A 14,565-nucleotide genomic window follows, 5' to 3' on the forward strand; every position below is an offset into this window, starting at 1 on the left:
AAGAGGTGTTTGTAACAAGTTATAAACCTGCTCCTCCAATTCTCAGAAACCTCCAAACATGCTCTTGAATACAATACTCATGCTCATCATCAGTAATGATACTTCAGATATTAAAGAACAATGAACAAGTAGAATATACAACACAAAATTAATTTTGACTCATGCTGAGCTAGTGGGGAAAGGTCCACACAGTTCCTGCAGACTGAACCCAAGCACAGTCCCACTGACACAAAGTCCAATTTTTAAAAGCCCACATTATAAGTTTTTCACACTCACTTGGATATATAAAAACTCCCCAAGATGTATTAACTACATTTTATGCTGCTGATCAAACAAACCCTATAAGCCATGGATGACATTTTGGCAGCGAGGTGCTAGAACTAAGTGTCCCAGGAGAACTCTAGAAAGCCTTCTTCCCTCATCAGGAACATTCACTGGGACGTTTTTGGGAATGATGTTTGGGAAAAATGGGCAAAACTGTTTCACATTTCTCTTTATGAGGATATTGCCTGTGCTGATGCTTGCAAAACTTGAAAAAACACATTGCTCCTGCAATCTCCTCACACCACAATGGAACAGCAGTATGTGACAAACACCACACACTGCAAGAACACATGGACAGATTAAATTTATTAACTCCTTCCTCCCAAGGAAGAAAATCATGCTTGCATTTAGCACATTGAAACCCCCCCAAGCATAACCTGTCAGCAGAGCACTGCTCTTTTCAACCATTCTGCTGCTATCAGGGGTAGAACAGAAAGAGCTGATGTATGATGTGTGGTCAGCTAGCTATCCTCATTAAGCAATTAAGCAACTCCCCCAAAATGAACAGAGGAAACACAGCTACAGCAAACTGAGTTCTCATTTTCTGCCTTCTCCAGGCAGAAAATTGCTAGATTGGTGAGCCAAAGAAATACAATTGTGTGCTCTGCATGTACCCATCAACAGCCTGATCTGACTTTGAAATTCAGTGCTTTGAGCAGGAGGCTGGATCAGGTCATCTCTAGAAATATCTTTCAGCCTGAACTATTCTAGGATTCAAGGCTGGAAATTAAAGGTGCCTTGTAATCAAAGGGCTGAGAATTCTGAAATAACTTTAAAAATATATATGGAATTCATTTGAAGAAGCTGTCTAAAAAATTGTGAAACCAGCTGCCTAGCAAAGTTGCTTGCAAGGGGTTAGAAGTTTGTACCATAAGGTTCCTTTCAGTCCCACATTCTTAAATCCCCATAAGCTTTACTCTTACAGTTCTCCAGCTTAGAAAAACGCTGCTTTGAAATTTGCCAGCACATCCAGGAGTTTGCCACGAATTATGCTCCCTTCTTGAGAGATGACTGCTTTATGCTTTGTTCTGACATATTTTGATCGTGTTTTCTGTCACTACAACAGTTGGGAAATTTTTTTTTTATTTCTTTTGTTTAGATACTTCCTACTGCACAGTTTCTAATATCCAAATAAACTTCCTGATTCTAAGAAACATGCTTCTAATGTAAATAGCACTTACAATTCATTTAAGCTGATTAATATTTTTTTTCTTTTATTCCATAATTTTTGCTTAATAGGAATTCTTGGATTGTACTCCAGGATATGAAGCCACATTTCAAATATGTACTTCAGCAAGTTTCTGAATCACAAATACTGTCAGTTTGAAGGCTTTATAAGTTGTTAAAAGTTACTTTGTTTATTAATTCTGCTCAGTCACAGGGTGCTCTTCATGATTTTATCACCAAATTTAAATATATTTTCTAAGCTTGCAAGAAATGCAACCAGCTCTGTGAAACTCAAAAATAAATAATGCCCAAAAATCCCTCATACATGCTTTGCTGCAGCTTTAAAATTAGCTGATTTACCAATTAGCAGCAGTGAGGGACTATACCTTACCTGACAAAATGAGAAGCTCAATGATGTCTGCATCCCCCAGGAATGATGCAACGTGAAGAGGAGTTCTTTTCTCAGCATCCTACAAAACCACAGATTGTCCAGTTATAAAACATGGTCAATAAGTGCCACCATTGATGTAAAAGAGCAAATGATTTCTATATCTTTCTTTTTCTGTGTGCATTTCTGTTTGTAATTAGAAATGCAATCTCACCTAGGGAAAGAACAAAATTCAAGAGTTCAACAACTCAACTCCCAATAATCCTCTATTTTTATCACTCATTTCCACTAGACCTTGCAGAGATATTGCCTTTACTCTGATATTCTGTTACAGGTAGATGAAATCAAAGCTAAAATGAACAAAGACAGCATCTTTAGGTCTCTTTCAGAAACATTTTCCACTCTTAGGTATCACAGCAACATAATCCAAGATGTTTCTGGATATCAGATTTTGTAATGCAGTTTGCATCAACAGTACAACACCAGAGTCTTCAAAAGGATAACTCAGGAGAATTATTTGGAACCACACACAAGGTCAAGATGCAAATTCTTCTTGGTCTGCAAAGGTTCTTGTACACCATAGTCTGGATATCCACAGCAGCCCAAGATGGGCATGTACATCTTGACTGACCTTTAAACATAAATAAACTATTACCAGTCAAATCTGTCTTTAAACTCATAAGAATTGCTAAGATACATATATACATATATACACACACATATATATATTCTGAAGTTATTTATATATATATATATCACTTCTGAAGTTATATATATGTAACTTCTGAAATACATGCAAGGTTTTTTTATTTCTGTAATTTTCCAAATTAAGGAGTCCATTCACAGGGCTTTTTTATTATTATTTCAAGGGGTATAAATACAGTGTTCACAAAACCCCTTTATTTTATTGCTTTATTCAGCTGATTCCAGAACCTTTAAAAGAAACTGCTAAATATTACAATATGGGCAACAACAATCACAAGAACTGCTAACACTGCTCATTGTGCTACTTCCAGACCTAAATGTTATTTCGTTTTGGTTTCTGAACCACAAAAATAAGTTCTAAGAGGCCTTAGCAATCCAACTTAATGCAACCTACTAGCATTAAATATTTTAAACTGGTAACAAATTCAGCACTTCCTGCTAACAGTATCAACAGAGAAATCCTACCAATATTTACATCCTGTCCCTGAAAAAGATCTCTGGGATTGTCATGAAAAATATCACTTTCAACATGCCCAAGCGATCATCAACCATGAGCTATTTTGGAATATCTTCAAAGTATGCTATAAATGTGGACAAGTCTGTGTAGCAGAAGCATTTGTCATGGGAATGTTGAAAATTGTTTTCCATCACTGAGAAGTACAGAGCCACTGATCACCAGAACAGTTTACTTTTTGTTTGTATGGTTTTTTTAAACATACATCATGTATGTAATCCTCAAATTCTGCTGCACTGGGTTTTGATCTTAGGCATTGGGCATGCACATGAAACACTCAGAAGACTGGTTACGTAAAACCCTGATTGTCACAGGTCAGAGGGGAAGATCTCTTCCAGGCTTTCACTTTCTCACATGGTAGGCAAAGCAAAGGAATATTAAGCAGTGTCCATGCAGCAGTGCTCACTCAGGAACCAGTATCACAAGTTACTCTCATATGCTTCATTCCTAACAGCACAGAACAGCTTCTACAGGCTACGTAAATGTATGAGAGATCTTCCATAGCTTTCATATTCCCTGTCCTAAGGCTACCCAAGGCAAAAAATGTACTGACTGATCAAACAGATACACAACAATAGAACCAGCTTTGGTTTTTTCTTAGTTTGCTGTTATTAATGCATGAAGCTCTCTTTAGTACAACACAGTACTTGTAATAGCCATTGTACCTGTCAGTGCAACACAGCCAAGTTTGGCAAGGGCAGAGCACTTGGAAGTTGAACGCTAATGATACAAGGCCAAGCAATTTTCTGTATCATGGAACCAAGGCTACCCACTGCTTTGTTGATTATAAGCAATTTTCTGTATTAAACTGTTAATCTGATGCTAATTTGATAACTGAGGGAGGAAAGGACATGAAACAGAAAATTTTACTCCTCTGTAACAGGAACAACTAACTCTGTAAGCTTTCTAAGCTTTCAGTTTTTAAAGTCAATACAAAGCCCTATCATATTGAGTGTGAATCCAGTTTTCAGAGAAAGATGGGTTACTCACAAAACTGAATTTAAGCTTCATTTCTCCAAGAGGAAAAAACCCTAGAACTTCTCCATTTATCACAACCAGGCACAAATCAGCAAACAGGCAACGTTTTCAGGAGTTTGGCAGGGAAAAACCCACACATCACATCTGCAGCCAAGCAAGCAGGCAGTGAACAACTCACTGGAGAACATCCCTGAGCTCCTGTTCAGACTGTGCACAGCAGTGGTACCCCAAGAGAGGAACTGAGGCTTCTGCCTGTCTGTCCCACCACAGCCATGTGTCCCCCTCAGAGCCCTGGCCCCTCACAGCCACAGCTCCTCACTGTCTGGCTCAGCACCCAGCACCCCAACACTCATCCAGCTCCAGCTGCTCGTCCTGTGCTGCTGGGAACAGGAGCACAAAAGTGAATCAATAATGATCTGAACACTGGAGGCTACCCACAGAGAGAGGGATAAAAATTGTCCTTTCAAGGAAAGGCTTGGCAGAACCCCAAACCTCAACATACATTATCAAGGCAAGGAAAGTAAGTGAGAGGAAGAGATGATAACAGGATTACAAAAAGCATTAAGAGAAATAATCAGACCTGCTTTCAGTGCAGTTCTCAGAAGAACAAAAGGTCAGCAAGAGACAGTAGATAAGCTATAAACAATGGCTAGAAAATCATGCTGAGATGAGATAAACTCTCTTTCCAGTACCTGAAGGGGGCCTACAAGAGAGCTGGAGAGGGACTTTTCACAAGGGAGTGTGGTGATAGGAAAAGGGGAAATGGCTTCAAGCTGAAAGAGGGCAGGTTTAGATTAGATACTGAGAATAAATTCTTTACTGTGCAGGTGCTGAGGGACTGACACAGGCTGTCCAGAGAAGCTGTGGATGCCCTGTCCCTGGAAGTGTTCAGGGCCAGGGCCAGGTTGAATGGAGCTTTAGAGCAACCTGGTCCAGTGAAAGGTGAAAGGTGTCTCTCATGGCAGGAGTTTGGAATGAGATGATCTTTAATGTCACTTCCAACCCACAGCATTCTGTGATTCTATTTAACTGCATTAGTAGCCTATATTAGTTCACAGAAAAATTATCTGCACACCTTTTTTTTTTTTTAAATAATACAGATAAAAGAAACTAAGAATCTAACAGCCAGGCAATCAGGAACAGAAGGCCTCAGCAAGAAAAACACTCAACACATGCTTAAACTGTTCAAGTGATCACAGTGGCACGGATAAGGCCCTACAGGCTTAAAGTTAGACTAGTCCTTAAGTGCTCTATTGGATCAGAGCCTGGGGTACATGAAGATTAGCAGAACAGTGAGCTGAATGAATTATATCAGCACATGTAAAATTATCAGGAACATTAAGGAAAGGCACATACATTTTCTCCTCAACTTAGCCTACATGTCAAAGGAGGTAATGGACTTGAATTTTGATATCAACTGCAACTGCTCAGATCAGGTGATGCTTAGGACAGAGTTACTTACTATTAAAATGTAAATGCAACTGCTGCAGAAAATAAATGTATGTAACCTTTCTTTGTCACCAAACTGACTGAGCAGCTAACAGGAATAGTTGGAGTTTACAGAAGGAGTTTAATCCAGCACAGAGTTTCTGAAGCCTTTGGATTCCCACCACCTTCAAAATGCGCCTGGGTGGCAGAATAAAGCATATTAATGAATATAACTTCCACTGATCAAGTCCATCCAAAATAATGACAGAAACAAACCTCCAGCTCATTCACTCCATTTACACTTGTTACATCTGTGTATTCCTCATTTAAATAGCACAGCCATTAAAAATTTTTTCAAACACGTTAACTTCAGAAAAATTGAATAGCAGGAACTGTTAGGAACTACTGAAGAGACTAAAAGCTTATGAGCACCTATTTCTTGGGCTATTTACAACTGTTTGGAGCCAAAAGCTGATGGTGTACCAAGAAAATCTCTGCTGCTTCAAGGATTTTCTCCTCCTCCTCATACATTCTTTTATTAAAGCCTGTAATTCACAGAGTAAATCAAAGTGTTTGACTGTGAGCACCACAGGTAAAAGTCAAGCTGTATAACTTATACTTTGTGCACTTTCTTCTGCATCATAACAGAAATTCCCATCTGAAAATGCAGATCCTCGTTCCAGCACATCTCATCCCACAGTCTTCAGCTCAGCCTCAGAAATAAACATTTTTCTGAACTGAGTCAAAAAATTGCAAAGTGTTCATGAAGCAGAAGAGGCAAAAACTTTGATCTTTCAGAACATGAAAAATTATCTTTTTTCTCCCCCCTTATCTAGCAATTGCCTTCCATGAGGCTGACAGTGACTTTTATGCTAGAAGAGCATAACTTTATAAATTAATTGCTAATTCCAGTCTGAGACCATAGAAACTGTTATCCTAAAGAATGAAAATATTTTGATGATTACTGATGTTCAATGTAAGACTCAAAAGATAGACTTGAACAACTCCTCCACTTTTACAAACACAGTATTGACTTTGGATGGGGGGTGTTAAGGCATGGGAGCACACATCACTCAGGATGGGAAAAGATTTAGAAAATTCAAGTATTTCAGGATGATATTGCTGCTTTTGAAGACATTAATGCAGTTACAGCCAAACCCTGCCATGAGACTTCAACGGTCTATACATCTTTAACTGCCTCAAACTGATGAGATGAGTCGCCAGCACAGATATATATAACATAGTAACCATTACTACACCACCACCTTGTTGCAATGCAACCCAGAATATTTTAGACTCTCAGTCTCTCCAGCAGAATCTTCTTCACAGTTCACAAATTTTCTTTAGAAAGTATTAAAAAAAATCTAAGCAAAAAAAAATTCCTCTAAACAGAAGTCATGTTAGGTACCTTGCATTGAGAACATCAGTGTAATTCTATATTCAATTTTGCTACATAATGGAGAATTGTTCATAATTTCTGTAGAAAAAAATTCTCCATCACTTCCTAGTTAAATAAACAGCATATTAAACAGCACTACTAGAGGCCAGATACCCTCATCAGCTATCCCAAACATGCAAAGCCTTTCAGACTCACAACCCTAAATATGTGCCTATTTGTACCCTCAAGCACTCACAGCATCTCCAAAAACATGCTTGGCAATAGTACAGGAATATACAGAAATTGTGTGCATGTGGGAAGGCCTGGAATGAGCCTGAATCCTCCTGACAAAGGCAGTCCTGCAGATCTATGCCTCTCCAAGCAGGATAATGAGGAAAAAAGTCATGAACTGCACACATGCATGTGTCTCCATAATGACTTCCTTCCTTCCCTCTTTATCTCATAATAAACCACCCCTAAATACATGGTCCTGCATGTGTGGCCCTGCAATCTCTGCTGGTGCTGCTGCCTGCTCCTCTGCAGACACTCTGCAGCCAGAAACAGGGTTCCATCCAAGAGAAAACACAGCATTAGGGGATAAAAAATAAAAACAGAGAGAATGAAATGACGTGCAAACAACACATCACTTAAGGAGAAGAATACTGGAAGGTTTTTTGACCTTTTTTTTTTACTTTGGATATTTTGAAGAGAAACTGAACTGGAAGACTGAGATAAAAATGGAAATTTCACAGGGAGGATTTTGGTTTATAACATTGCACACAACAACTGGACTTTGCAGATGTCAGGTGCTGCACAGTTCATGTATTATGAATCCCAAATAAGAAGGGGTGACAGCTGGATCCAGACTTGTCCCTAGATTCTGAGGATCATTCTCTCCCACTCTTCCCTAAGAAAAAACAGCACCCCAAAATATCCCCCTCTCCATACACATAGCATGATCACCCAGCTGCTTTGAAATGTACCAGACAGCAAGTGTAGAAGTGTCTACCTGCAACTCATCTAGCAGTCTGGATTGCCCAAGTGACATCACAAATGTCCTGGGAAAGCAGGCTGCTGAATGCTGACCACACTTCCCAAGGACACAGCATGTACTCAGTACCCAGGGGGAGGGAATTGCTCATTGCAGCTATATATAACAGGGTCCATGCCCTCGGGATGCACAGGTGGCATCACGTGCCCCCAAAGCACAGGTAGGGACTAGAGAGGTCAAAGTGACAACTACAGTGGCAAAACGAATTAAAACCACACTTGTAATCCAAACAGATTTCACTTTGTTTAAAGTAGAACTCACAATTACAGCAGTATCCAGAATGTAGCCATTTCCATCAACAAACAAGTCCTTGGCTTGGGAAGTTACTAATTATTTTACCAGACCAAAAACAAGTAATCTTCTAAACTTCTGGTTTCCTCCAAACTCTTTCCTGAGATTAATCTTCTCTTGGGATGTCTGCACATGCATTCCTAATTTTGTGTTGTTGCTCCATGCACTTTACAATACTTCTCTTAATGGAGATTAAAATACCCTGATGTTTTAAACTTCAGAAATACCCAAAGCTTGCTGCAAAATCACACTTCTACTTTGTATCCCTGTCCTACCCATATTTTAACTATTCCAGGGTTAACACAGCCAACCAAAATGATCAACAAAGGACAAATCTCTGCCAAATGGTGTCAGAGTTTCCTCTCATGTGAGCAACCAAACACTAATGTGGAAGTAATTAAAAACACCCTTAAAATAGAAACAGAAGCATGGAATACAAATTGCCAGCTCACAGCACAATGAGGGGGAAATCTTTTCATCTTTCTTCAGTGATATTTTAAGCAATTGACACTTCCCTGCAGTCACTATTCAGAACACAACCTTCAGAGTTTGTGTTGACCAATATCTTTCTAATTACTTCAAAGAACAGCTTTGAGTTTTGCTCCTCAGGAGGTAAAGCATTCCTGGGTGGATTTTCAGCATTGTAAGCAGTATTCTGGGCAAAACCATTCAATGACTTTTTCTATTAAGTATTATGGGACTCATCTGCAAAACACGTGTTCTTCATCTAATCTTGCACCTGACAGCTGAGAGCATCTCCCTAGCAACCATCACTAACACACTTGCAGACAAAAGATCGAAAAACATTGGAGAAATCCACGATAATCTTGTACGGAAAATGCTGCTTTGAAAATCCAGCATGAAATACAGATGAAATTTGGGGACTGTGGTGTTCATCTACCTTGCTGAGGGGGTTTTGTTTGGCTGGGTTTGGTTTTTTCTTTAAAATCATCAGCAAAAAAAAAAGGAGGAGGAAATTCAAGGGAGATGATTCTTTAAGGAAGCACTTTTAGGAACTTGCAGGAAAACAATCAGGCACTGATAATCATGAGGAAAGCTTAACATCAAGGTCTTGGGTCAGATTTAAAACAGCAGCATGTCTGTCCTTCTACTGGACAGCAACTGGGATGGAGCTCCAGTCAACCAGACCTGTAGGATCACCTCTCTAGTTCCTTTTGGTAACTCTGAACCACACAGCTGGACCCCACTACCTGCAAAAGCTGCAGTGCCAAGATCATTCCAGACCAACTGCTGGAGTTAGCAATGCATAAACTGATGGCTTTACATCACAGAAAGACATGAAGAAAAGGAAGGTTGATTCAAAAGTCCAGGAAACACCTGGAAATTATCATTCTGCTTCTGCTTTATACTCTCACCACTTTGAGAGGCCACAGACTGTAGCCAGGACTGGCAGGGCTTGTTTCTATCAGTACGGATATAAGTTAAAATCAAAGAGGGGGAAAAAACCCACCTCAATTTCTGCAAAAAAGACCAAGTTGACTTGGGAGATTCTTTTTTCACTACCAAAGCACTCAACTACTACTTGTTTACAGCTGCTTACCATTCTGGCTAGAACAAGTCAATCTGCAAAACAGTAATTCCTTTGTGGGCAAATTGTGGCCAAGATTCTGCTTCTTTACTCTCACTACTGAGAATTATACTGGAGCTTTAGTTCAAGTAGAGTCAAATGCATAACAGCTCCTGATCTGCAAAGACTTTTCACAAAAGGAAGCCCTACAGAGAGTAAAAATATGCAATTTTCAGCTGTTTTCATTCATTTTCTCAGTAAGAGAAGAAACAATGTCCCTGACTGACCTGCACATTTGGAATAATTACCATACACTTAAAAAATTTAAAGTCATCTGCTGGAGACAATTACACTGACTCCTACTTAGGATACCACTGAAGCCCCAAATCTCGTACTTCCCAATCATTTCCATTCTGTTATGTGTTAATTACTGAGGACATTTTTAATACTGTCATTGCCACAAGCATGGTGCACAACATGCCAGTCACATACCAAGGCGTTGACATCCTCAGTTTTGTAGATCAGCATCCGTATCTCTTCTGGATCACCACTGAAAATTGCCTGGACCAGTGGAGGCTGGAAAAAGAAAACAGAAGCAGAAGCATTACAGGTTTGTTTATTTTCTGTTTAAACTGAGAGCATTTTACTCCTGCTAACAGTTGCTAAATCTGCGCAGAGACACGGTGTGACCCCAGTCCCAAATCACCAGGAGCATCTCATCAGTAAGAGCTACCAGTTTGCTTAAGGATAAACTGAAATCATGAGCATGTTTGTACCTATAATGAGCATGTGTGTGCACAAACAGGGATCCCCATTAGAACAGCAACTTTTGTCAACAACACACAATTAGCCCAGATGTTCTGCCTGGCATGTAAGGGGAAAACTAATTACATCAGATAGTGCTGCATGCTTGCTCTTGGCACAGATGAATGGCCATGCCATACACATTTAGAAACAGAACATTATGCAGATAATGAATTTCTGGGCAATCACTAAACAACTTGTATTTTTTTCCCGAATAAATACACCATGAGCGCAGTTAATTTTAACCACCCAAGAAGCGAAGTAATTATCTTATTGTCTCAAGTCTGTTATTATGCTATTATGAATGGGAATGCAGAAATAAATAACCAGGCCCACAGGAGAAACAATGTGCCATGCTCGCTGCTCTCCAAGGCTGGCGTCACCGCCGGGCAGCGGGAGGGAGCGCTGCGTGCGCTCAGCGCCGCCACACTCAGAGAGCTGGTGACTTCAGCCCTTCCGACCACCTTGGCAGCAAATGTCTGAGCTAGCAACCAAGCTGGCAGCACACTGGACTAAAAGAAGAACTGTGCCGCTGGAGACTCGGGAAAAGAAGGGGACAATTCACAAAGATCCCTGTCCCATAAAGCACGTGGCTGAAACAGGCCCCACTTTCACCAGCACCCTCCGGAAGACAGTGTGTGCCCCCCAAGTCTCACTCCTGGTGGCCTCATGGTCCCACTGCAAAAAGGAGTTTGTGGTGCCATGCAATCACCAGAATCCAAAATAATCCCATAAAATGGCACCATGCATGGCTACTTAAGCACATAAAACTGCAACAGTTCTTGAGATTCTACAGAATTTAACTGTCTTGTAAACAGGCTATCTCAAAATGCACAAAACAGGCTGAAAGAACAAAGTAAATACCATTTCCTCCCTATCTTTTCTTATTCAAATGTGGAAAATACATTTCTAAGTTAATGGTGTCTATTTTAAGACATATTAATCCCTTATGTCCTTGAGAAACATTCACACAGGAATTTCATTCTTGCCACTCGTCCAAAAGTGAAAAGGACTAAAGCAGCATCTTTCATCACCATTGTCTATGTCTTACATATCGTAGTGGATGCTTGAAAAAGGAAGGAAAAAAAAATTGCATTTCACTTGAACCATTTAGCATGCTCCCTTCCCAGCCATGTCAGAATGGGCTGAGAATATTTCCCAACAGGGGATGCAAACACCAGACCCTTCTCTCCTAAAACTAACAGCTATGAAGAATCAGTGAATGTTTATGAAATTATTATGCTTCCATCAAAATATCTGCATTTCCTGTGCATTTATCATAATATTTAAATGAAAAAAAAATCAACAGGAAAGCAGAGAACTCCTCAGTTTCAAGCTGAATGGCAATCACAATCCAGTAGCCAAGAAACAAACACCCCCAGCATCTTAGATTATTCCCTGAACCCATTTGCAGCATGCCCAGCATGCAGTATGCCCAGCACCCAATGAAAGGTATCAGCCAGACCCTGGTGACATTTAAGGTGAGACCTCAGACAGAGGTAACAGAAAAAAACCTCAAAATTCAGATCCATTAGATTAAAAACAAACAAACAAACAAAAACAAAAATAAACCCAACAAAGTAAAGTGTTGTTACAGGCAATGTTTTTCTTTTAAAAAAAGAGGAAGTAAAGTACTGTGCATCATGATATTAAAAAAAAGGAAGATCTACAATAAGTCACTTTGACCCTTCTTCCCTCTGCCAGAAATCTGAATCAAACCCTTGGTTTTACAGGAAATGTTCGACTTTTCTAATTAGCATCAGCCACTTAACACAGAAAGCAGATTGAGAATATCATTGTGTTCTTTAGACCTGTGACACACAGAAGATCCTCATCTCAATTTTTGTCCACCATACCATGGTCACATCCACCTGCAGTTCCTTGATCAAACCCCAGTGTTCATGGTGCCTCTGAAGCAGGGTATACATGTAACCTTTGCTGACAAGAGAAAGTTGCCATATACCCATTTCAAAGGCCTCATCCTTCAGACCTTTTTCCCCTGTAAGATTTAATTTTTATAAATTAATCACGATAAAATCTATCTCTGATAGTTGTAGCAGCAAGACACAGAGATAATGGAGAATGATCAGAGCCTGGAAACTGGAAAGAGGAGATAAAAATGATCAGACCCTGGAAACTGGAAAGAGGAGATAAAACCAGTACAGGTTAATAACCATCTTGAGTCACTGCTGTGCAGCCTGCTCCAGCTGGCCATTTTTCTAATTCACTATGTCATTATTTTACTTTATTTTCAAAGGTATTCGTTCTGAAATGAGAATGTGTTATTTATTGTTGAGGCAATTTTATTACATTTCGAGACCCATTTCAGTGTAGGATGTGCAGTCAAGTATAATGACCTGTCCAGGAAATCCATGTCAGAACTGTGTTGCAGCATTACTGCTCAGTTTGAGGTCAGAGCTGAGAAGATGCATCCACATCCATCAGCACAATGGAAAAAGTATTGCTGCATTCAGCAGCTGATAGGGATGGAAAGGGGCTTGTGCAGCTACACACACATTGATGATGGATGCTCAATGAACAGATTACTTTTTTGATCTTCACTGATAACTATATTCATGCATCAATAACTTCAAATGGCTTTTTTTAAAAAAATTTAATTCCTGAAGGGTAGATAATTTTCCTTTCTAATTGTTAAAGGATAGTATATTTTTGGAAATAATTTCTAAAACTTGTGACATCATTAATAGGTTATTTCATTAACAGAAATATTCTGCTTTAAAAGTCTTCAAATTCAGAAGCTGTTAAACTCTTATAATAAAGGGGGAAAAAGCACAGAGCAGATTATATATAACTATTATTAGAATTAAGCAAGGGTGCAGGGTTTTGGAATGATGAACAACTGTTTCATCAGCTCAGCTCTCTGTAGCTTCCAATTTCTTAAAGAGAATTTCAGTTGGGAGTGTTCACATTTTTTTCTGAAAATAAACTCCAGCAGCTAACAAAAACCTTTCCATGTTACTTTTTCTACAGAGTTACTATGATAAGTATAGAACTTACCAACAAGTTTTATTAGAGGCTTCTTTACTTTGTGCTGTAACAAGCCCTTAAGTAAAAAAATAAATTGTGTCTGCAGACACCTTCCAATGTTGCAACATATTCCTATCTTTGCTGCATGCAGGGCAATCAAGCTGGACTTCAACCCACCAGGTAAAATTAACTTGTTGAACTGAAGGCACAGTGATTTTTTCAGCAACAGAATTTAAACCCACAAGGAAGAATGTCCTGTGGCTCAGCTGGATTCCACAGAGCCAACAAAGCTGTTCCAAGAGAAAAAGTGCAACACTGGGAACTTCTCCTCCATAGATCGGTTACTCCAGAGGAGATGAAGCATGTAAGGGGATTGTCTCAAGTATAATTTTAATTACTGTGTCCAAAGCAGGTGCTGAACCTGCTAGCAAACCACTTTGTATTTTTGTTGAGTAGCTAGTAACTGTGACATATACTGAACATTCTGCCTTGATTTTAGATATCATGACTCACTGTCCAGGACTTATTTAGCCAGATTTTTGTTTGACAGGAGGTAGAGGCCAATAGGGAAAGGATGATTGACTCCCATGCCCATTTCATCTCACAGACTATCATTTGCTCCTTTGAGTGAAAAAAAGCTACATTTTAGTAGCTTTATTAGTTCTAATTGCCTTACATCAAGTTCCTGGACTAAATACTTGGATACATCCATGTATTCATGTAACTAGCAAGGCAATGTAGCAAGACACACAATCATTTCAAACTGGTATTGATTCTGGCAGTGTTTTTTCTGAAGGTACTCCCACTAATCAAGATTACAAGGTTGTCTGCTATGTCACATCACATACATCTATTTCCTTCCATTGGCCAAAGCAAAAAGGCTGCTCCTCTCCCTAATTTTAGTTTAGGATTTTTTCTCTCTGCACATACAGCACATGAATACCTGAAATGCAGTTTTAACTTACAAGTCTGTATTAGTGAACAGCCATTAACTGGATTTCTTTTAATTCTTAGAGTGCAT

The 14,565-nt window shown here is 39.4% G+C and overlaps 1 protein-coding gene across 6 annotated transcripts in view; it reads right to left on the minus strand.

Annotated features, from left to right (window-relative positions):
* Window positions 1-14,565, minus strand: part of ANKRD44 (ankyrin repeat domain 44) — a 131,703-nt gene that overhangs the window by 59,557 nt on the left and 57,581 nt on the right. For all 6 annotated transcript variants that reach the window (XM_030952761.1, XM_030952759.1, XM_030952763.1 and 3 more), the window contains exons 2-3: window positions 10,245-10,328; window positions 1,883-1,961 (exon numbers count right to left, since the gene is read on the minus strand). In XM_030952761.1, the coding sequence (XP_030808621.1) occupies window positions 1,883-1,961; window positions 10,245-10,328 (163 nt within the window). The remainder of the gene's footprint in view (window positions 1-1,882; window positions 1,962-10,244; window positions 10,329-14,565) is intronic.

Source organism: Camarhynchus parvulus, chromosome 7 (genome assembly GCF_901933205.1).
Source record: "Camarhynchus parvulus chromosome 7, STF_HiC, whole genome shotgun sequence".
In the NCBI taxonomy this organism is placed as follows: Eukaryota; Metazoa; Chordata; class Aves; order Passeriformes; family Thraupidae; genus Camarhynchus; species Camarhynchus parvulus.